Source organism: Hippocampus guttulatus, chromosome 18, assembly GCF_054856545.1.
Source record: "Hippocampus guttulatus isolate MCC_2025c chromosome 18, RoL_Hgut_1.0, whole genome shotgun sequence".
Classification (NCBI taxonomy): Eukaryota; Metazoa; Chordata; class Actinopteri; order Syngnathiformes; family Syngnathidae; genus Hippocampus; species Hippocampus guttulatus.
Genome location: NC_141278.1, coordinates 11,596,085 through 11,618,239, shown reverse-complemented (window position 1 = coordinate 11,618,239; position 22,155 = coordinate 11,596,085). Strand labels below are relative to the sequence as shown.

Below are 22,155 nucleotides of genomic sequence, written 5' to 3'. Positions count from 1 at the left end.
CAATAAAGGTTTCGCACTGATGTCAAACATTATTACTGAGTTTAAAGAATAGAAAATCAATTCAATCTCAAAGAAAACTGTGGATGGCATTGTGTTTTTGTTTTTTTGAATTAGTTGTGCCTGAGTTTCGATGGAATCGGGGAGAAACGGACAAGCCACGTGTCCTCGGGAGGACACTGGTAGAAAAATCCGGACTTAGCATAAAAAAAGGTTCACTCAGTCAAGTGACCATGGTGACTGAGTCGGAATTTCTCTTTGCAAAGGAAAGTTCAGTCTTTCCCTCGCCTCAGGGTTAACTCCCTCCCAAGTTTTCGCACAACCTACTTGGAGAAATATCTCTCAGGTTCGACCAGAACTTCAGTTGACAAGCACCTTCAGCTTTGAGGCCTGGAAATACTTAAATCCTTTGTCGAACATGCACCCAGCATGCACACCAAAATTCGAGAGGAAGCTACGTTAACGTGCACAGAAAATCTGCAGCAGATGTTGGCAATGTGTGACTTGGGGGGTGGGGGGGGGGGGGGGGTGGGATTACATAATGTACAGTTGCTGTGCATGCAGAATGGGGAAACGTGACCTTGACATATGGAGGAAATCATATTCAACAATGCAGAATGGAAAAAAGTACCCATTACATAACTATTTGGATGTACTTTTGAAAATACAGGGTGTCCATAAAGTCTCTTTACCATTTCAAAAATGTATTTAAAATGCAATTTTATCTTTCCGACCTTCTTTACCAATACACTCCTTCCCGCAATCTCCGCTCCCCAAACACAAACCTCCTCGCCATCCCCGTGACCAAGCTCAAAACCTGGGGGGACCGAGCCTTCTCTGTCGCCGCCCCCAGCCTCTGGAACGCTCTACCACAACACATCCGCAACTGTACTGACCTCCAATCCTTCAAATCATCCCTTAAAACTCACCTGTTCCGCAATGCTTTTAATTCCTTTTAATCTCTTTTACCCATTTTGCTTTTTGTTCATCTAAATGTGCTTTTGTAAATTATGTATGCTTGTTTTAAGTGCACATTTTTATCCTGTGTTTTAAGCTCTTGTAAAGAGTCTTTGAGTGTGATGAAAAGCGCTTTCAAATAAAATTATTATTATTATACTCTTTTAATACACTTCTACATGGGCACCATTAGTTGCACAAATCACATCAAGATGGTACTAAATTTCTTGCCATGTTCGCTGTAGCATAGCCTCATCAATTGTGGCAATGGCTTCAGTAATCCTTTGCTTTAGGTCAGTCATGTCCCTTATCTTTGTTCGATACACGATATCTTTATTAAAAGAGGTAAAAAGAAACTTTAATAAACGCTGAATACAAGAGAACAAATCTGAATAAAATATCGAATCCATTGCATTTTTAATACATTTTTGAAATGGTAAAGAGAATTTATGGACACCCTGTACATCATCATATTTACACTTGCGCAACCATTCCCATCCAAAAGATAACTCAGCCAACAAGGACTAGAACCATTCAGGTTACATACAATCCAGAAATGGAATTTTTCGACGACAAGTGAAAGCTACTGTGCATTTAATGGTTTGTACTTCGACGCCACATCATGCAACAACAATTCAGATTTCGAAATCCTTCCAAATACAATCGCCGACACTCCTCACTTGTGAAATGTGTGAAAAGTGCAGCGCGAGTTTGCATGGTACGGTCTCCGCCGCATTATTTTCTGACTCAAGAGTGAAAATGAGACAGTGTGGATACAAACACACATATACAGTACGTGGGTACAAATCCATATGTCTGGCATGCGACTCGCCGGGAAGTCCACAAGGAGAGGAACAATGGTGGTGGAACTCGGTGATGCTGCTCAAAAGCACATTTTTGGAGGGAAGAGGAAATGGAATGGGGGGTTTTTTCCCGCGTTGGGCGAAATGACATTTTTTTTAAATTGACGATTAGAAAATAACAAGAGGAAACGACTTGTATATGCGTCCCGACGTCCCTGCGGCACCATTTGAAATTGGCTTAATCAAACGCGGAACTGACTGTCTACTCATTTATGTAAATGGTATATTCCGAATGTCTCAGAAATTGTGTTTTTTTTAACCTTAACCCAAATATTGACTGCATGTAAACGTCGTCAATGATCAAGTAGTTTTGAAAAATTCGATTCTGATCTAAGAAACACACTGTAGCAACTGAGAAAAACGGCAATACATTTTTTTATGAGAACATCAAAAAGGATTCAGGAGGAAAAAAAAAATCGGACAAATTTTGCCCACCTGGTTTCAAAAAGCAAATATGGATTTAAATTACATCAACAGCGAATCTGAAAGGCCACGTTATTTAAAGCACCCAAGTACTAGTTCAGAGCAGCCCAGTGGTCCAGTGGTTAGCGCGTCGACCTCACAATGCAGAGGTGCAGGGTTTGAATCCGGCTCCGGCCTTCCTTTGTGGAGTTTGCATGCTCCCGTGCCTATGTAGTTTTTCTCCGGCTACTCCGGTTTCCTCCCACATTCCAAAGACATGCGTGGCAGGTTAATGAACACTCTAAATTGTCCCTCGGTGTGAGTGTGAGCGTGGATGGTTGTTCGTCTCTGTGTGCCCTGCAATTGGCTGGCAACCGGTTCAGGGTGTCCCCCGCCTACTGTCTGAAGACAGCTGGGATAGGCCCCAGCACCCCCCCCCCCCCCCCACGACCCTTGTGAGGATAAAGCGGATCAGAAAATGGATGGATCGATGGAAGTACTAGTTCAGTTTGTAAAGATGAACTTAATCTAAAAAAAAAAGAGGAAAAATAAAAGATGAACGATAACCTGATCTAGTTCATTTTAAAATTTGCGAGCTAAACCTTGAACTGCTTTGTGTCAAAAATGAACTCACTTTCCCAACACAGCAGACAACCATATGTCCATATGTTAAACACGCATGACCACATTCTCTTTTAATGAATGTGTATAAAATAGTCTTGGCTCAGGCCCTCCAGTGCGGAATTTAAATGTTATCCCTGTTCTTTTATGGGTTTTCTTTCGTGACTCCAGCTTTCCCCCCTGGGCCATCCACATTCCAAAGACATGCATGTTCGGTTAAAGATGCTGTCGGGTTTTCATTACGAAAACCTTTATTAGTCTCGCAATGGAGAAATTCCCAATTCACAGCAGCAAAGTTATGAAAGGAAGAAGTAGAACAACAAAATATAGGAGCTGCTGGAAAGGCAGCCACTCTCGCGGCGCCATTTTGAAGTCAAAATAACAAAAACAACACAACACAACACATAGGACACAGACAGTCGTGCAATCTTCACCACTTTTCTGCATACACTTTGTTGTCTGAAGCAGTTCTAGATGAAAGAGGAGAGGATCAAAGTGTCCTTTCACCAGTGGATCAGAGACGTCATGCTGAAAATGTGCACACGTCTGCTACAAGCTCAGTTTTGAAAGCAAACACGAAGCTGTAGCGTCCATTGACGAAAAGAGATGAGTTCACTTCTCCTGTCCCACGTAATCCGCTTCAAACTCCAAGCCGCGACTCCCAATTCCAAATCCGCATCGGCGCTCCGCGCTAACGCTCCTTTCTTCTCATCGTCGGCTCCTCAAGCCTTACATCCATCCAGCCGCAGACCGTTCAACAGCACCGATCTCTCGATTGTTGTTTTTCAATCCATTCAATATGTCGAGTTAAGATAAGTGACGAAAAAAAACGTCCAAAGACTGAGAAGGAATGAACAGGTTTTCTCTCTCTCTTTCTCTCTGTAACCTTATCGTTATATTATTAATTATTATCATTTTATGTTTAAGCGTCATATTCTTTCAGGTTAAGATTACCTAAATTACATTCTGTTGTTTAACAATATCTTCGACTTGTTTTTATGTTGACAGCTTCTGATTGGCTGTTGAAGGAAGGGAAAGCAGGAAGTGATTTTGTTGCCGCGAAGAATGTGTTTTCGATCTTACTGCGGCGCAGACGTCCTCTGAATAAAGCTGCGTTCAAACGGAATCCATCTCTCCTTTTACCGTTTCGTAAAGTAGAGCCATCCATTCAAAACACAACGAACCCCTCAATTTACAGATACAGTATATGTATATATATATATATATATATATATATATAGAGAGAGAGAGAGAGAGAGAGAGAGAGAGAGAGAGATCGTTCCAACAAAACTGGAAGACTATACTGTACAATAAGTGTCTTTAATGTCTTTGTAAGATGAACACTTGTGGGGGGGGGGGGGGGGGGGTTCATACTCTTGAGTAATTTGAGCAAATAGATTATTTAAGTCAAAGGCAGTTTTAATTCGACAAATTAGGGAAGAAATGGTTTACTGATAAACCGTGATAAAATTTGCAATGATTCGTCATAGTTTAATATTTCAACAGCTGTGTTTTGGTACCCTCAAGTGACACTAGCGAGGTACCGAAAAAAATCGTATATTGTTTTGGTTTGTTTGTTTGTTTTGTTTTGTTTTGTTTTTGTGCTTCTTAGAGACTTTAATTGTCCCTAGGTGTGATTGTGAGCATGAATAGTTGTTGTTCGTCTCTGTGTGCCCTGCGATTGGCTGGCAACCAGTTCAGTGTGTACCCCGCCTACTGCCCAAAGACGACTGGGATCGGCTCCAACATGCCAGCGAGCCTCGTGAGAGTAAGTGGTTGGGATAATAGGTGGATGGAAAACTCTTAAAGTCCCTCAAAGAATCGGCATAGCGGGGAATGTTTACATCATTTGCAGACTATCAGCGAATCCTGTAAAACCAACCGCAACTTGCTGGTTTGGCCGCCGCCTGATTTAATTGCAACTACATGCGTGCACGTTGCATGTAAACAATGAATTCTGAGAAAGAAGTGGCCACTCTTTCAGCATTTGAGCAGCAGTCACGCTCCGACTTGAAGCCTTGCGTCGGAACATCTCATAGCTAGATAAAGTACCAAGTATTGAGTTGACCAAAAAAATAAATCAATTCAAACCTGAAATATAACCAATTTCCAATCCTAAATTGGAGCCTTGTGATGTCATCAGATCAAACTAAATCATCTTGAAATCATTCCTGTCAATGTTGCAGTTTGTAATAGTCAGATGAAAAATGAACCTTGACTTAATTTTCAAGTTATTCGTCAAGCAGTCAAAAAAATAATTTGAGTTTTGTTCAATGTTGCGTTTGATGAAATGACATGAACTACAGCGGCTCTAAAAATAATGACCGGATGTATTTGAGAGTCCCACCATGAGCAGTCGTATAGCTGGCTAGCTTCGTCATTCAAAGTAAATTTGGTGGTGTCTTGCATGCATGAAAATTTGGGTTCAAAATTCCAATATCAAGTAAATTGCTGTGCAGGTTTTAGACAATGTGAAATCAAAGTATCATGACAATCATGATGATTTTTGGTTTCATCTCTAGTACTTCAATGTACCTTCATTTTAAAATGTTGCCGTATGGGGCAGCAACTAACGACTGATTATTTTAACCATTGATTAATCTGTTGATTATTTTGTTAATCAAATCAATTATTCTGATTTTTTTTAATGTTTTGAGTTCCATCCCTTTATTCCAAAACAGAAACTTATTTTAAATTAACAAAGCAGAAAATGCACAAAATAATGAGAATTTAGTAACTGGTATGGTCGGTAACATGTCAGATAAGAGGCAAAATGCTCAGCATTTTGAACAAAGTAAAAGCAGATGCTTGCAAATGTCTCATTTGGAAAAAGCGCAAAGATAATCAGCCTGCCTTCCATGAGGACTACAGAAAGAATATTTACAATTTTACAGGCTGAAAATGTGAGCATTTGGTTCATTTTGAATTACCGTATTTTCCACACTATAAGGCGCACCTAAAAGTATTCAATTTTCTCAAAAGCCAACAGTGCGCCTTATAATCCGATGCGCCTTATATATGGTGTTAGTCTCTTTACATTCCCCATTGAGTTGTTTCCCTGTTACAGTTCCTGTGCCATCAAGTGGTGATTATTAGCAGGAACAAATTGGAACCTAAAAAGTGTTCTGCCTGACACGAATTGACATGTGCAGTCGCCAACACACCCTCGAAAAGACAATTACTTTGTGAGCTCGGCGCAGCCATGATCAAACGAAGATCATACCAAAAGCAGACTTAACTACTGACAAAACAAAGGAAGAAGGGGACAAGCAAGACTTTGAAGGATATTCAGCCCTTTTTGAGTGCATAATAATGCAACCGTCCATATAAATAAAACTGTACTGTATTGTATTCCCTTTAGCATGGCTCCATCCAGTGGATGCATAGCGCAACCACAGCCCCTATTGTAGCTTCTATTCTACGCGCCTTATAATGGAGTGTACATATGAAAACAGTTTTAAAATAGGCCATTTATTGAAGATGAACCTTATACTCCCAAGCGCCTTATCGTGCGAAAATACGGTCATCAATGCATCTGAATGATGAATCAATTCTCAAAATGCTTCTCAATTAAATTGCTAATAAATTATTTGACCGCCTGGTCATGCGGTCCAAAGATGACCACAAAAAGGCAAACAGCTTGTGTATTCTTACTGTGAGATGGTTGTAAATCTCGCCATTGTAGCACAGCCACAAAGAAGGCAATTTCTTGACATGCAAGGGTTGCATGCCATGCAGCTGATCCAAAATAACCAGACGATGGAAGCCAAAGCAGCAGTTGGTGTATCCGTTGATATTTTCAAAGCGGAAGGCGTCCGGGCCTCGATGTGCGATCTTCATGGCGTTTGTGCACTGAGCTGACAGGCACTCATCACTGCCAAACATAGCCCAGATGCCGCACATCTTGGATCTGTGGGAAGAAGCATATAGAAATATCAATGGACTACCAAGTATGGTCACAAGGCCAAATACCAGCAGGAAAAGGGTGTTAGTCTCTTCGATGTTAGAAAGCAATTTTATATTCTGCCTATGCGTAAAAACATCCAAATGGTTAGCCGCACGTTCCGACAGTGGCTCGCGGGGATGATTTTCGTCAAATCAAACTTGACCCACGGTCACAGTAAGTCAAGCTTTCTCTCAGTCAGAGTGACTTTTACTTTTCAACTTGTGTGTCATGTCTGCTTCCGGGTCTAAATTCCGCTCCTCGTGTGACACTCCTGCTTCAAATGGAAAATGAGAGATGTGTGAGATGGCCGAATATTCAGATCATCTTTCAAATGGAATCCCATCACAGGAAGTGTCAAAATGATAACCTATTTGTGCAGGAGTACTTACAGTATGTATTCTTTTTTTCCACTCAAATTTGTCATTTAACAAGTAAATCAAAGATAAATATTGCCTGAATTGAAAGAACAAAAAGACAAATCATTTTGCACACGGTGAGCACAAAACTAAAAAATTTCGACATTTCGCATTCAACAAAGGACAATGCGAGCCAAAATGGCGCCCTCTCAATGAGATTTTAGATGATGCACCCCGTTATCGACGACATTTACAAAAGAAGGTGAATACAGAAGCATCATTTTACAATTGCCTCAAATTTACATGCTGCACCATTTAAAACATAAAACCTTTTTTTTAATTTCTTGACTGCATCGTCACTGTCAAATCATGCGAGTGACTTGATGTTGGACAAACCAAAAGGAGCAATTAAACATTTGTATTTCCATTCTTATCGACCATTAGCATGAAACATTCTACTAAGAAATTGATTTTGATTAAAAACATCAAATTTTTATATATAATTTAAAGTGCAACTACAAACATCACAAATTTAGAAATAGACAGCAACAAACTCTACTGGCTGGCTATTTGGGATATGTAAATCAGGAAGTGGCCAGGAGTGACCCTTGTTTAAATATATATTTTTTTAATCACATTTTATTTTTTATTTATTTATTTATTTTTAGCAAATCCTTGAATTCGCAAAATGATGTAAACATTCAATACGGTTTCACAAAAAAAGGGAGAAATTGTGGGCTGAGCGAGGGGGGGGGGGGGGAATCCCCAAATAAAAAATATTGGGAAAGAAACCCCAACAACAAATCAGCAAATTTGAAAAGCCGCAGTCGAAAGTTGTAATATTACCAATCACCAGTAGATGGCAGACATGTCTTCATTGTGCTTACACTGGGTCTTATACAGCAGCATATTGCAACGTGACGAGGCTGAATCATTTTTTGCATAATAGGCAGGATAAACATCGTACCGCAATAACATTACATTTTTGAGTGAGGTGAAACAATGTACAAAACAAGTCTGACTTAATGTTGGTTTCTTGTTCTGCAGTTTTGTGAAATCTTTGAATGGTAAATTTTATGCGAGAGAGCCATTTGCGCAAAAAAAAAAATACATCTATTTTTTTAAATTTTGAATGAAATACAGTATATTTAGAGCAGATATTTTTGCATGTATGCACATCCATTTTTTTCCATACTTAACTCTTTCATTCCACAAGACGTACTTGTACGTCTTTTTTAAATTAGGCCCCGCCTACCATGGACGTACTTGTACGTCTAAGTCTTTTTTTGCATCATAGAGAGGAGGAGGGTCTGATGCAATCTGTGAATGAGAATAAGCCGTTTGCATTGTCAATCATGTAAGAAACGACCAGTAGGTGGCAGTGGTGCCTCACGTGATTGAAATGCATGCTTTTACAAAAAGCTCTTTTTCTCAGTTTTTTTGCCCAGGGATCGCCATTTCCATTAAACTTAGCCATTTTGTAATGCCGATTGCTGAAGAATGGAAAAAGACAGAAGCATTTTTTTTCTGCTGAAAGAAGAGAGTCCAAACTTTATTTTGGTAGGCTCCATGTTTGTATAGCATTAGAACCAAATATTCTGTGGGCCTTGCAAGATCAGTCAAAATCCAGTAAAACGTTGGCATTGAGGGGGTTGCTCCAGTGAAAATGGCTGGAATTGAATGAGTTAAAATAGCATTTTTGTCATACATCTGGTTTGGAAGTGTGTGGTCCAATGCGTATAGCTTTTTGTGCTTTGGGCAGGAACCTTGATTTTCAACGTATTCACCTTGCTCCTCTTCGCTGATTTAATTGTTGATATATATTTGAACGCACTCCTCTTTCCTTTTCACTTGAAATTAAGAGCTGATAATAATTCATTTCGAATATCCAGTCATATTATGAATTTTCACTGGATTTTCTTGGTGCCCTCTATTGTCCACGGCATCCTGAGCATCGCTTTTTACTCGAAATTTGATAGGTGTAGGAAACTCACCTTGGCGTGTCATGATAGATATATATTTTTAAAGAGAGTACTGTATTCACTCCCAGAAACTATTATGAATAAACAAATCTATTCTCGATGTTTTTTTTTTTTGTTATGCTGCTGATAGTATGATAATTTAAAAAATTATCTACATCATATACAGTAAATGTTTTTTTTTCCTTTCAAGCTGCGCGTCCAAGCAACTACCTGTTTCTAGGTTTGGGCCTGTGATGGTCCGACACAGTTTTTGCATTCAATGCAATCTCTTATCTGTGCATCTGCGAAGTTGTGTTAATATTTGAGTTTGATTAGAAACAGAAAGCAAACATTGTTTGTGATCGTAATTATTTAGGCAGACAGACCGTTTATTTGTCACGTGTCAGTGACGCTGTGCCCTGCGATTGGCTGGCAACCAGTTCAGGGTGTCCCCCGTTGACTGACCGAAGACAGCTGGGATGGGCTCCAAGCGCGCCCGCGACCCTCATGAGGATAAACAGATTAGAAAATGGATGTATGGATGGATGTGAGTGACGCGATGTCCAAATGTGGGCATTCCATCAGTACTGACAGCAGGTCTGTCAGTCAGTCACTGATACCCGCTTTGCTGACGAATGACGGGAAACTTCAAAACAAATTATGGATTAAGCACAGACAGAAGTGGGTTTTCGTCAGGACATGTCGGGGGTCGGCAACACGCGGCTCCAGAGCCGCATGCGGCTCTTTAGCGACATCTAGTGGCTCTCTGGAGCTTTATAAAAAATGTTTGAAAATGGATGAAGATTTTGATAGTAGGCTAATATAGCTCATATAGCTCTAGATACACTTTGCAGCTCGGAAAAAAAGGAGAGCTGTGGTGTTGTTTTTTTATTTATGCTTTTAACAGTCTCGACAAACACAGACACGTCTACGTCCGACTCCGTGCCTTCTCTCTTCTCGTTCGACTCAAGAGGCGTTGAAAGACAGCCTCTGAAAAACGGAAATTAATGATCACTTCACTGACACTTAAAAAAGTGAAAATAATGCACCAAAACAAAAAAATCAAGCGAGGAAATCACAAAATAAATTCTATGGGGGCGTTTGTGAACACACAACAAAGGAATGAATAACAAACAATTCTGAGACAGTCCAGTCTCCTACATACATACAGCATGTGTTTCCTTCATTGTAAATTTTATAGAAGGCTTTTATTTATTTATTTTTTGCAGCTCCAGACATATTTGTTTTTTGGTTTTGTTTTTTTTTGTCCTATATGGCTCTTTCAACATTTTGGGTTGCCGACCCCTGGTCTATGTCATGATTGCAAAATGGGTCAAGTACGGACGGATCTCTCAGCGCATCACTGACGGACGCCCGTCAAGCAGGGTTGCTTCCATTGACTATATGAAAACAGTTTCCCTTTCTTGTACAGGAGGTGGCGTTATGCACCAAAGAGCTGCGACCTGCCAAAGAGCCAAGAAGAAGACGGTGACGCTGAGCATTTATGGACAGGAGCAGGAGTATGCTCGCGACTTGGATCGGATTCCACCGGCCCAACCAATCGTGGCCATCAGGATGACAGTTTTGGGCGGCCGCCGGAGGGCTTCAGACGATGCAAATTGAGGATGACGAGTCATTGAATCGAAGAGGTGGCCAAGTGGATGAAAGCGAGCTCTCCAGAATGAATGAGCGCTGTCAGCAATCTTTCCGTGCCGCTCGCGGAATCACTGTCGCACGATTTCATCCATGGTACATATGACATTGTGAACATGATTCCACATTGTTCTAAGACACAAAATAAATGTGCCGTATGCAGTGTATTTGTCTTGTAACTTGTCTTGATGGCAGGTGGCTGCCTTAAACCGGGAAATTGATTTGTCATCTATATGTGCAACTGTATGACATACAGTGCACACCATTTGCCATTCTAATCAAATTCAGAGCTGTTGGACAATGTCCATAGACGGACGAGCGGATCGGTGAAATTTACTGACGGAAGCAACGGCAGTATCTTGATTAAAATGGCATGAGGGACTGACCGACTGACGATGACAGGTTTGGCTTAAAACAAAAAAAAGACTGACGGGTGCCCATGCCACTGACAAATGACAAATAACACACTGGACACTTGCACACCTAGATTGCAGGAAGTCAGTTAAGACCAAACGTGGTACAAGACTGCCATGTCAAGGTCAAGGTTCGTATAGCACATTTAAAACGAGTAAACACTGCTCCAAGTGCTGTGCATATGAAAATAACACGATGAACGTAGCACAATAGCCAGAGAGAAAAATACATATTAACAACAATAGAAAAGAAACAATAGAGTAAGATGCAAATTGAAAACAAATAGGATGCAAATGTCCAGCAAAATGTGTTTTGAAAAGTGACTTCAAACATTCAGTGAATGAGGCAGGGCGACTGTTCAGAGGAAGCTCATTCCAAAGTTTAGGGTGCGGGTTAAACAGCAGTTGGTCACATGACTGCAAGGCTTTTCCTGGGGCATACAAACAGCATTTCAGACAATTATATAAGAACCAGACCATTATAAAATGTAAACGCAAACAATAAAATTTAAATTAAATGCCGCCCCCCCCTTTCTTTTCCCTATTGTTTTTCTGTTCACATCTACGATATCAGGACACTTAACGACGAGCCGCCAGGCTTCCCCGTTCTGTCCCCCCATGTTGGTCATTGTTGTCTTGTTTATGTTCCTCTGGATCAGTGGTTCTTAACCTTGTTGGAGGTACCAAACCCAACCAGTTCATATGCGCGTTCACCGAACCCTTCATTAGTGAAACATAAAAGTACGATTCAAGGAGTGTTCAGTTTTAAGTTGCTCAACTTGGCATGACAAATCATGCAGCTAGGACGCTGAGTCCCAACACGTTCCGTGATGCATATGAATTCATGTTGTAGATATTTGTCTAACCACTTTCTTTATTTTGCAGTCACACTTTGATAACTGAGTGAACTAAATTCCCCGCAGCACTGATTGGACAAGCCATGTAATGTGATTATCTACAGCCGGTGTGTCATAACTAAGTGACATGTGGAGTCGGGTGTGTCTTAACTTCCATGGCAGAGGCTCTGTCGAACGACGTACTATCACGACAGTCACACGTTGGACGAATAAATTCATATGCATCACGAAACATGATGGAGCTCCGTCGAATCCCTGAGACTGATTCACCGAACCCCTGGGGTTTGATCGAACCCAGGTTGAGAACCACTGCCCTGGATGGTTTGTAACTGGGAAAGTAAATTTGTTGTGTGTTGTTGCATACTTGGCCAAATCTAATTTATGATTATGAGATCCTGAGCTGAGTTCAAGTATCTTCGGTGGGGCAGCTGCAGTGATGACGAATATGTATTGGGCTGTCATGGTGGAGAGGGAGCTGAACCAGAAAGCAAAGCTCTCGATTGACCAGTCAAATTATGTTTCGGACCCTCACCTATGATCCAGATAGATAGATAGATAGATAGATAGATAGATAGATAGATAGATAGATAGATAGATAGACTGTATCGTACATCACCGGTGTCAAACATACAGCCGGCGGGCCGGAACCGGCCCCCAAGGAGGTTCGATCAGGCACGCAGAATAATTTAAAAGTGAAAAAATATATAAAAGACACGGAATGAATATTTTAATAAGCTGCAATTCATGGATCGTTCGACGAAGACAACATTGTTTTGATGAGAGAAGACGACAACAGCAGTCTCAGTCTGTCACTGAGACAGATGGACCCACCACAGCAGTAAAAGTCAGCTACCTAATTGCTAGTGAAATAGCATTAGCATCAAAGCTGTATTCCGATGGTTGCTTTGTTAAACGATGCATGATGAAGGCGGCTGAACTTGTACGTCCTGAGAAGCGACAAGCTTTTGCCAATATTAGCCTGACGATGAATACTATCTGCAATTAGCTGGCAAACGATTCCGGGTGTTCCCCGCCTACTGCCCGAAGCTGGGATAGGTTCCAGCACCTCCCGCGACCATTGTGAGGATAAGCGGATCGGAAAATGGATGGATGGGTGGAATACTATCCCGGAGAGGATTTCGGACCTATCAGCAGATTTAGACAGCCAATTAAAACAGAGAGTCAAGTCATTTTGTCAAATGTTTTGTAAAAGATATGTTCATTAAATTTCAACCTTTTCCGAATGTTCTTGTGCTTCTTTCTACCAAAACAAAGGAAAGACATGATATTTTGGTTATTTACAGCAGAGTCTGGTATAATTTTAATGGTCCGGCCCACTTTACATCCACCGAGGCCCACAATGTGAAATGAGTTTGTTGTACATTACTGATGACTACTTGCATTATACCCTCTTGAAATAATCTGAAATTTATCAAATGAACCGTAATCCCATCTGAATCAAAACACTCCACTTTCAAATGTGGATTCCTTGAATCACCCCCCATGTATTAAGACGGGTTTTGACTTGTCTTTCATTGCACAGATGCACACCACTACTATTAAGTGGCCTTCTGTATGGAACATTTGAGCAAGCAGCAGAAACATACAGAAAGTACCATTCAAACCAAAACACCCGTTGAGAGGTTCTGAAGTCTCACTGAACGTGATAAAATTCGTTTGATTGTCGTAATCGTCACAAAAGGTTGTGCGATAAATTCCGTTAAGGCACAGGTTTCAAAGTCCGGTCCTCGAGGGCCGGTGTCCTGCATGTTTTCCATCCCTCCCTGCTGCAACACACCTGATCCAAATGATCAGCTCATCAGCAAGCTCTATTGAAGCCTGATAGTGATCCTGTTAACAATACTATCGAAGCCATCCAAGCCAATATCCTTAGCAGCGAATAAGGCGATGCCTTATTTTTGTAAATCTTCATACACGTTCTTCGTGTTACTACTTGACAGTTTTAGCGCCTCGCCATTTTGGCCGTGTGTGTGCATTGACACAAATATTGACCGGCCTTATCAAATGGTATTTGCACGTCACTTCGAGGTGTTTGACAACAAACAAAGAAGCTAAACAAGTGTTAGTAGCCAGGAGGAATTGCTCTGTTTAATCAAGCCACACTAAACATCCCAATGGGCATCTGATGTCGATCCAACATTAATATGACATGAAAATTAAATCTTCTTCATCAATCGATGTGACGTGCTTACTGGGATATCAGCAAAAACATTTGGGAACTAAGGCTTTTTTTTTTTTTAAATAAGTTTAACTGTAGCGTGGATCCTCTATTTAATGGTTCCAATTTAACACTTGAAAAAAGAAAAAAAAAAAAGACTTTTCAGTCCACTCAAAATGCCCCTTTGTAAAGTTGCTGTCAAAGTCTGTTATTGCAGAAAACGGCCGTCCCTCAATCAAGGGTCAGGAAGAGCCATTCGGAACTTCTTTCAGTTTATACTCTTTTACTCATCTCATTTTGTAGCAAATAGTCCTGACTTTGTTATATTTTGTCATATACCTGTTCTGTATGCTGCAGTTTTTGGGCAATATAATGTTGCACTTTGTTGCTTGTGTTGTCACACATGTATGTTGTTAACATATTTGGACGTTCATACAGGATATATACCACAGTTGTTTCACTGTTCTGATTTTTTTAAAAAGTATGGCAATACTTTAATGCTTTTGTTCTGTTGATGTTTGGTATGGACTGTCAACATATACTGTTTTTTATATGTACCGTATCTTATGCTGATCCGGTCAAATTTAGAAATCAATGTGGCCCCCAAGCCAAAATGTTTGTCCACCCCTGGGCTAGATTGATCTCTAATAAACAAGAAAAAAAAAAAAAACACTGAAACATTCATTCATTTTCCGAACCGCTTCATCCTCACTCGGGTCGGGGGGGGCGAAGTCTATCCCAGCTGTCTTCGGGCAGTAGGCGGGGGAGACCCTGAATCGGTTGCCAGCCAATCGCAGGGCACACAGAGACGAACAACCATCCACGGTCACACTCACACCGAGGGACAATTTAAAGTTGCATGTCTTTGGAATGTGAGAGGAAACCGGAGTACCCGGAGAAAACCCACGCAGGCCCGGGGAGAACATGCAAACTCCACACAGGGAGGCCGGAGATGGAATCGAACCCGGTACTTCTGCACTGTGAAGTCGACGTGCTAACCACTGGACTACCGGGCCGCCCCACACTGAAACATGCTTGCTTGTATTTTTTCTACATTGTTTGGCAGTTGGGACAAAAAATGTGAGTTCTGTTACATTATTACTGGCATACAAAGACATTGTGCTATCTTCATGGGAAAATTCAAATCAGAAAGCGTTGTCGTGTTCATCTTACTGAAAAAGAGTTACAAATGTTGCACAATTAGAATTGTTCTGCATATTTTCACTGAAGAAATCGTTTTTCTGTAAAATAGCTGCACTTTCATGATCTATCAATAATACATACTCTTATCAGCTTCTGTAAACAATGTCATTAACTTATTTCAACATAGAAATAAAATTTAAATCGGGAGTAGATGTCTAACTTTAGGCCCGTCCCTCTGCAATATTTTCTGCTTCTCATTTGCCCCCCCCCCCAGGAAAAAAATTGCCCACCCCTGCTCAAGAGTATTCACATTTTTTGGGATTTTTGTGAGAAAAAAAAACTCAAAATGAGCTCTTGCACTTCATATTGATTTGTTGTTGAGCAATTTTATGCCGTCCTTGAATGGTCTTTTTTTTATGCCACTGGGGGAGGGATCACAGAATTCAATCAGAGGATTTTTTTTCCATGCAATGATGAAAAATAAAAATATATTAAGAGCACTTATTTTTGGGCATACGCACATATTTTATCCATATTTAAATGACAATTTTTCTAAACATCTGATTTGGAAGTGGGTGGTGCTCTGTGGCATCACAAGTAGCGCTGAATAAAAAAACATTGTGGGCCGGCCCTTCTAGCATTTCAGTTGGCCATCCCAGATCTATAGTGTAGTTTATTTGACAATAAAGTTGTATTCAATTCAATTCAATTCAATTCAAATTCTGTTTTTTAATTTGGTTGTTTTACTTGTACGTGTATGCAACTTCGTGTGTTGTACAAAAACAACTAACTGCAACAGAAAACAGAAATTCATTTCGGCACGTAACAAAAATATTTTAAACCTGAGGGTTGGGGTGGGGGGGGATGAAAAAGCCACTGTCTATTTTAATGCCCCTTATAATCGTCGAATTAAAGCCACATTTCAATTTTACACCAGCAACAAACCAAAAATGCCTCTGATTCTGTATTCCGTCATCATTTTATCACACCTTCTGTCAAATTGAATTAAAAATGTCACAAGGTAAACCCTACATGTGGGAAAAAATAGCCAATGAATAACATTTATATTACTTTGTGAATGTTGAGGCTTGCTCCTGAACCCAAGTGAATAATGGCGGCCCATAATGGTAATAAGACGCCAATTTGATTTTCAGTGAGGTGTCAGCAATGTTTATTTTCAGAGATGGGTATTCCGTCTCTGGGACGAAACGGTTCGTCCGTCTGTCCCAGATTGGCGCCCATTTTTGGGATGGAGGACGGAAGATGAGAAGTTTTATGAAAAGGACGAACTAAGCAAGGACTTAAGTGGGTTTTCATCCGTCCCTTTAATCGTCCCTAACTGGGTTAAGTATGTGGTGTTGAGAGGTAAAAAAAACGGCCAGAGTGGAGCCAAACATTGTATTTTCTGAATAGGATATTGACAGCAAAACCTTTTTTCATCTCAACAGTATTTTTAAAGCAACAGTGTACAGTCAGAGAACGTAACAAAGTACCTACGGACACCCGTTTCACGATCAATCAATTCAGCCGGTTAAGAAAGCTGGCTGTGTTATACGTCTCTCGGTGCCTGCCCACCAAGATGCTTACGCCATTTTGAGCCACGGATTTCTAAAAGTAAACGTTCTTCTGATTTTATTTTATTTGATCCTAGTAACTATTTTTGTGGTGTGAAATACTAATATTGAGTTGCTTATCACACGCGATAAATACGGCAAGGTTTCCATGTGACAATGCTACACATTTTTCAAAGCGTGGCATTGTGTAATATGGCAAGACAGGTCATGTGTTTTGTATTTTATAGACGCGTCTCTCGTGAAGTGACATCAGCTTTGTTGTGAGTGCCTCAATGAAGAGAACACCGTAAAATCCCGAATATTTTGGTGATCATTTGAATATTTTCAGAGCCTGATGTGAGCATAAGTAAAGATGTCCACATAGAATTTAATGCCGACTGATGCCCAATTTTGAATATTACTAGCAATGGATGTACAAAGTACAACCATGTGGAATGGATACATTATGTCTGGGTCCTCCTCCGACTCCCACCAGGACACAGGAAGGAGGGAAGGCATGGCGTGATTGCTTAGCTAAAAAAGGTGTCTTGGAAAAAGTACTAATAGAGTACAGATTTCTCCCCAAAAAATTGATAAAAATTTGACATGCAAGCTAATATAGTTTTCCTCTTTTAAAAGAAAGCATGTTTGTCGTTCATCCATCCATTCATTCATTTTCTGATCCGCTTCATCCTCACGAGGGTCGCGCTGGAGTCTATCCCAGCTGTCTATCCCAGGCGAGGGACACCGGTTGCCAGCTAATCACAATTTATATTTATTTTCCACTACACCGGCATTTCAAAGGTCAGGGGCCTTTGTTGGACACTCAACACCCAAGTTAAGCTACACCAGTCTCATACAAAAAAATTTTTCCCACACTGCGACATATATATGCCATGATTACCCCGCACGCACATACACACACACGCAAAGCAAGTACAGTGATCCCTCGCTATTCCGCGGTTCGTTTATCATGGCTTCAGTGCATCACGGATTTTTTCAAACATGATAGAAAAAAAATGTTGAAATGTTGAATTTTTTTTTTAATATACATGGAGTATAGTACTGTATGTTTTTTTTTTTCCCTCCAAGATGGCGCCCGAGTAGGCAGCCTTCGGCAAGTGCTCTTCAAGAGTCTCGCTTTTTTGTTCTTTTTTGGTGTTTTTGTCTTTTGTTTTGTCACATGTTGTTTGTTGTTTCATCGTGTGGACCTGATATGGACTGTTTTCAGCGTTTTTTTGGCCATGACATTCGTCAAAGGAGAAGTATCTGTGCTTGGTGGTTGCGCCTTCTCGGCAGCACGCCTGTACCAGCACAGATGTTGGATTTGGAGGAATGTCGCCGTCATTGACTGTCGATGCTGGACAGACCTGGGGCGCTTGTATTTTTTGCGCCTGTAATGGGCAACATTTTTCACAACCCCGTTTTGTTCAGTGGATATGTCGGCGCTGTTGGACAGTCGGCGTTGGTGCGGCTGGATGGATGGCTGCTGAAGTTGAGGATGAGGAGAGAGGAGCGTTGGCGCAGAGCGCCGATGCTATTTGGAACCGAGAGTCGCCGCTTGGAATTGAAATGGATTTCCATGGGACAAGAGAGGTGAACCAATCTCTTTTTTCGTCAATGGATGCTACAGCTTCTTGTTGACTTTGAAACTTAGCTTGTAGCCGACGTGTGCACATTTTGAGCATGACGTCTCTGATCCACTGGTTAAAGGACACTTTGATTCTCTCCTCTTTCATCTCAAACTGCTTCAACCAACAAAGCGTGTGACGGAAAAGTGGTTAGGACTGCACGACTGTCCGTGTTTTATGTTATGTGTTGTGTTTATTATTTTACTTTATGTTAACTGTTATGTTAAGCGCTTTGTTACAGCTGCCGCTGTTGTGAAAGCGCTATATAAATCAGCATGTATTGTATTGTATGTTGCTCTATGTGACTCGCTGTTGTTTTGCAGCTTCTCCCGGACCGTTTGCGGACTTTTTGCGGACTTTAAACTTTTTTGTTTATTTTTTTATTTTTTACCGTATATGTTAATTGGTCGCTACTTCACGGATTTTCGCTTATCGCGGGTGGTTTTGGTCCCCCATTAACCGCAATAAACGAGGGATTACTGTACTTAACCCCAACCCCGCCACAAACACGACAATATATATTCTGTTATTTGTAATATTTTATGAAAGATCATCTTGGATACAAAAACTACAGCAAAGGAAAAACAAGATCAATAAAAGATGACCTTCTTCCATCCAACTCATTTACAATTAAAATGACCACGGTGCACCTTTTAACATGTATTAACCTCGACATAGTTCCCTATGAATTCTTTTTCAAAAGCGATAGCAAATGTACCATCTGTGCGACTTTGCACTTGTGTTGCAAATACAAACTAGGCTAGGTTGTCAACAAAATGCCAAATAAAACTAAATACCTCATTACAGTCGTCTTCTGTGGCTTAGCAACATTTTAGCAAAGAGGCTAATCAATAACCTATATCCCATACTGTCACAAATTCACTTACATCACTAAGAGAAATCTGCATACCTTTTTCTATGGTCCATTTCTCCTCTTCTTTGATTAAACTGGGCACCGGATGGCTTCGTTGGCTCTTAGACTTTGATCCATAATCTTCATTTAAATCACCACATCATAATGTAAACTTTTACCAGCACCGTCTGATAACCTGTCAATCAATTGCAGTCGCGCGCGCGCGTGTGTGTGTGTAACCAAATGTTTAACATGAACCTACAAAAGCGTGACTGACTTACGTAACCAGAATCTCCAAACGTGAAACCTCGTGTCACATATGTGACCCATACATCGGCGATTACATTGATTTGTACGTGTAAACACGTGGTAAATACTGAGCGTCTGGATTGGCTGTATTCTGACATGTGACTTTTCCTCCCGTCCTTGCCGCTCATAACTCACGAACGGCAATTTTCAAATGCATGTCTGGAGACTTGTGTGTGTGTGTGTGTGTGTGTGTGAGACTCCGTAATTACACATTCAGACCACCAGGGGACGCCGGTACCGCAAGTTGAAGCGCACCCATCCAATTTTATTGACAGGCGTATAAAATAACGGGGGGTGACCATCCTGGAGTTATATTATTAATTTTTTCCACGTACCCCCTTGCAATGTGTTCACCACTCGTTCAACCTACGCCCGTTTCAATAATTGATTTAGCTGTGGACGAGAAGAACAAACAATACAGCAATCTAAAATATGTTAAACTGACGTATGCAATATAATCTTTAGACTAATAATAATAATAATACATTTTATTTAAGAATGAGTCCATTCTTCAAAGTTTTTTTTTTCTCGTCAGAGTTCGTCTTAAGGGTTTTTACAAGCTTCTTGCATTCTATTGACGCCACAGAGCGCCGACCTCGGTCAAAGCTGTCAACCCTAATTTGGATCAGTATCAGGAATAAATTGTACTTCCATCCGAACAACACCTGCATGACTTTCTCATTTGAGGCGCACACGCATTTACTGAGGAAAAACGTCAAACGTTTGGACTTTCTAAACATGACAGCGGAACAAAAAGGTGTTTATCGGAATCCTGTTTCACAACTCCACGTAAAATTTATTTTTGCGGAACACGAACGGCGATGCCGACACAAACGTCCCGGCTATGCCTCATCTGTACGATCGCAAAAATTAAAAATAAAACAATCACCCACAACACATTGGACAGGCGAAAAAAAGGCGTCATATGTAAGTGACGATTGCTACCGCGAAATATTGACTTGCGCATTAATTTCATTCAACAAAATGAAAATACGTTTCAGAGTGTCTTATTTGTAGCGGCTAATTGAAGATGGTTGAATAATTTGTAACAGTGTGAAAATACGTTTCTTTTTTCTGTCCGCGCAATAAAAACAAGTTAAAAAAAAGCTCATGAAACATACGTGTGTGAACATTAGTTAGGGCTGCGAAGTCTTTACCTTGCTCTCTTTTTTTTGGAGGATTCCCAAAGTGGAACTTGAACTTGTCTGTGCTGGCTTGGTGGTGCCTCTGCGATTGGGCCAGCATTCGCGCAATCGCTTCCTTCTCTAGAAACTGGGCGTTACATAATCAGCTGCGATGTCCAATTTCAAAATAAAAATCGAAAAAAAGGAAATTACACAGGGTGTCCTGAAAGTCTCTTTACCATTTCAAAAATGTATTAAAAATGCAATTGATTCGATATTTTATTCAGATTTGTTCTATTGTATTCAGCGTTTATGAACGTTTTTTTAACCTCTTTTAATACACTGCGACATGGGCACCATTAGTTGCACAAATCACATCAAGACGGTACTCGATTTCTTGCCATGTTCGCTGTAGCATAGCCTCATCAATTGTGGCAATGGCATCAGTAATCCTTTGCTTTAGGTCAGTCATGTCCCTTATCTTTGTTCGATACACGATATCTTTATTAAAAGAGGTAAAAATAAAACTGTAATAAATGCTGAATACAATAGAACAAAATCTGAATAAAATATCGAATTAATTGCATTTTTAATAAATTTTTGAAATGATAAAGAGACCATGGACACCCTGTATAATAGTGTGTATTATATATATATATATATATATATATATATATATATATATACACACACACACACACACACGTGTGAAAAAGTGTTCGCCCTCCTAATTTCTTTTTTTTGCATGTTTGTCACACTAAAATGTTTCAGATCATCGAACACATTTAAATATTCATCAACGATAACACAAGATAAACACAAAATGCAGTTTTTAAATTACGTTTTTTTTTTTATGATTAAAGGGAAAAGAAAATCCAAACCTACATGGCCCTGTGTGAAAAAGTGTTTGCCCCCACGACCGAATAACTGGTTGGGCCACTCTCTGCAGCAACAACTGCTATCAAGCGTTTGCGTTAACTTGCAATGAGTCTTTCAGAGCGCCGTGGGGGAATTTTGGCTCACTCATCTTTGCAGAATTGTTGGAATTCAGCCACATTGGAGGGTTTTCAAGCATGAACTGCCTTTATAAGGTCATGCCGCAGCATCTCAATAGGATTCAGATCAGGACTTTGACTCGGCCACTCCAAAGTCTTAATTTAGTTTTTCCACAGCCATTCTGAGGTGGACTTGCAGGTGTGTTTTGGATCATTGTCCTGCTGCAGAACGCAAGTTCGCTTCAGCTTGAGGGCAGACATTCTCCTTCAGGATTTTTTTGGTCGACAGTAGAATGCAGGATTCCGTTTATCACAGCAAGTCTTCCAGGTCCTGAAGAAGCA

The 22,155-nt window shown here is 40.5% G+C and overlaps 1 protein-coding gene across 1 annotated transcript in view; it reads right to left on the bottom strand.

Moving 5' to 3' along the window:
• asns (asparagine synthetase) overlaps nt 1-20,914 on the bottom strand; it is a 38,287-nt gene extending 17,373 nt beyond the window's left edge. The window contains exons 1-2 of the mRNA XM_086136577.1: nt 20,852-20,914; nt 6,495-6,750 (exon numbers count right to left, since the gene is read on the bottom strand). Coding sequence (XP_085992703.1) covers nt 6,495-6,743 — 249 coding nt within the window. The 5' untranslated portion in view covers nt 6,744-6,750; nt 20,852-20,914. The remainder of the gene's footprint in view (nt 1-6,494; nt 6,751-20,851) is intronic.
• Nucleotides 20,915-22,155: the final 1,241 nt, after the last annotated feature.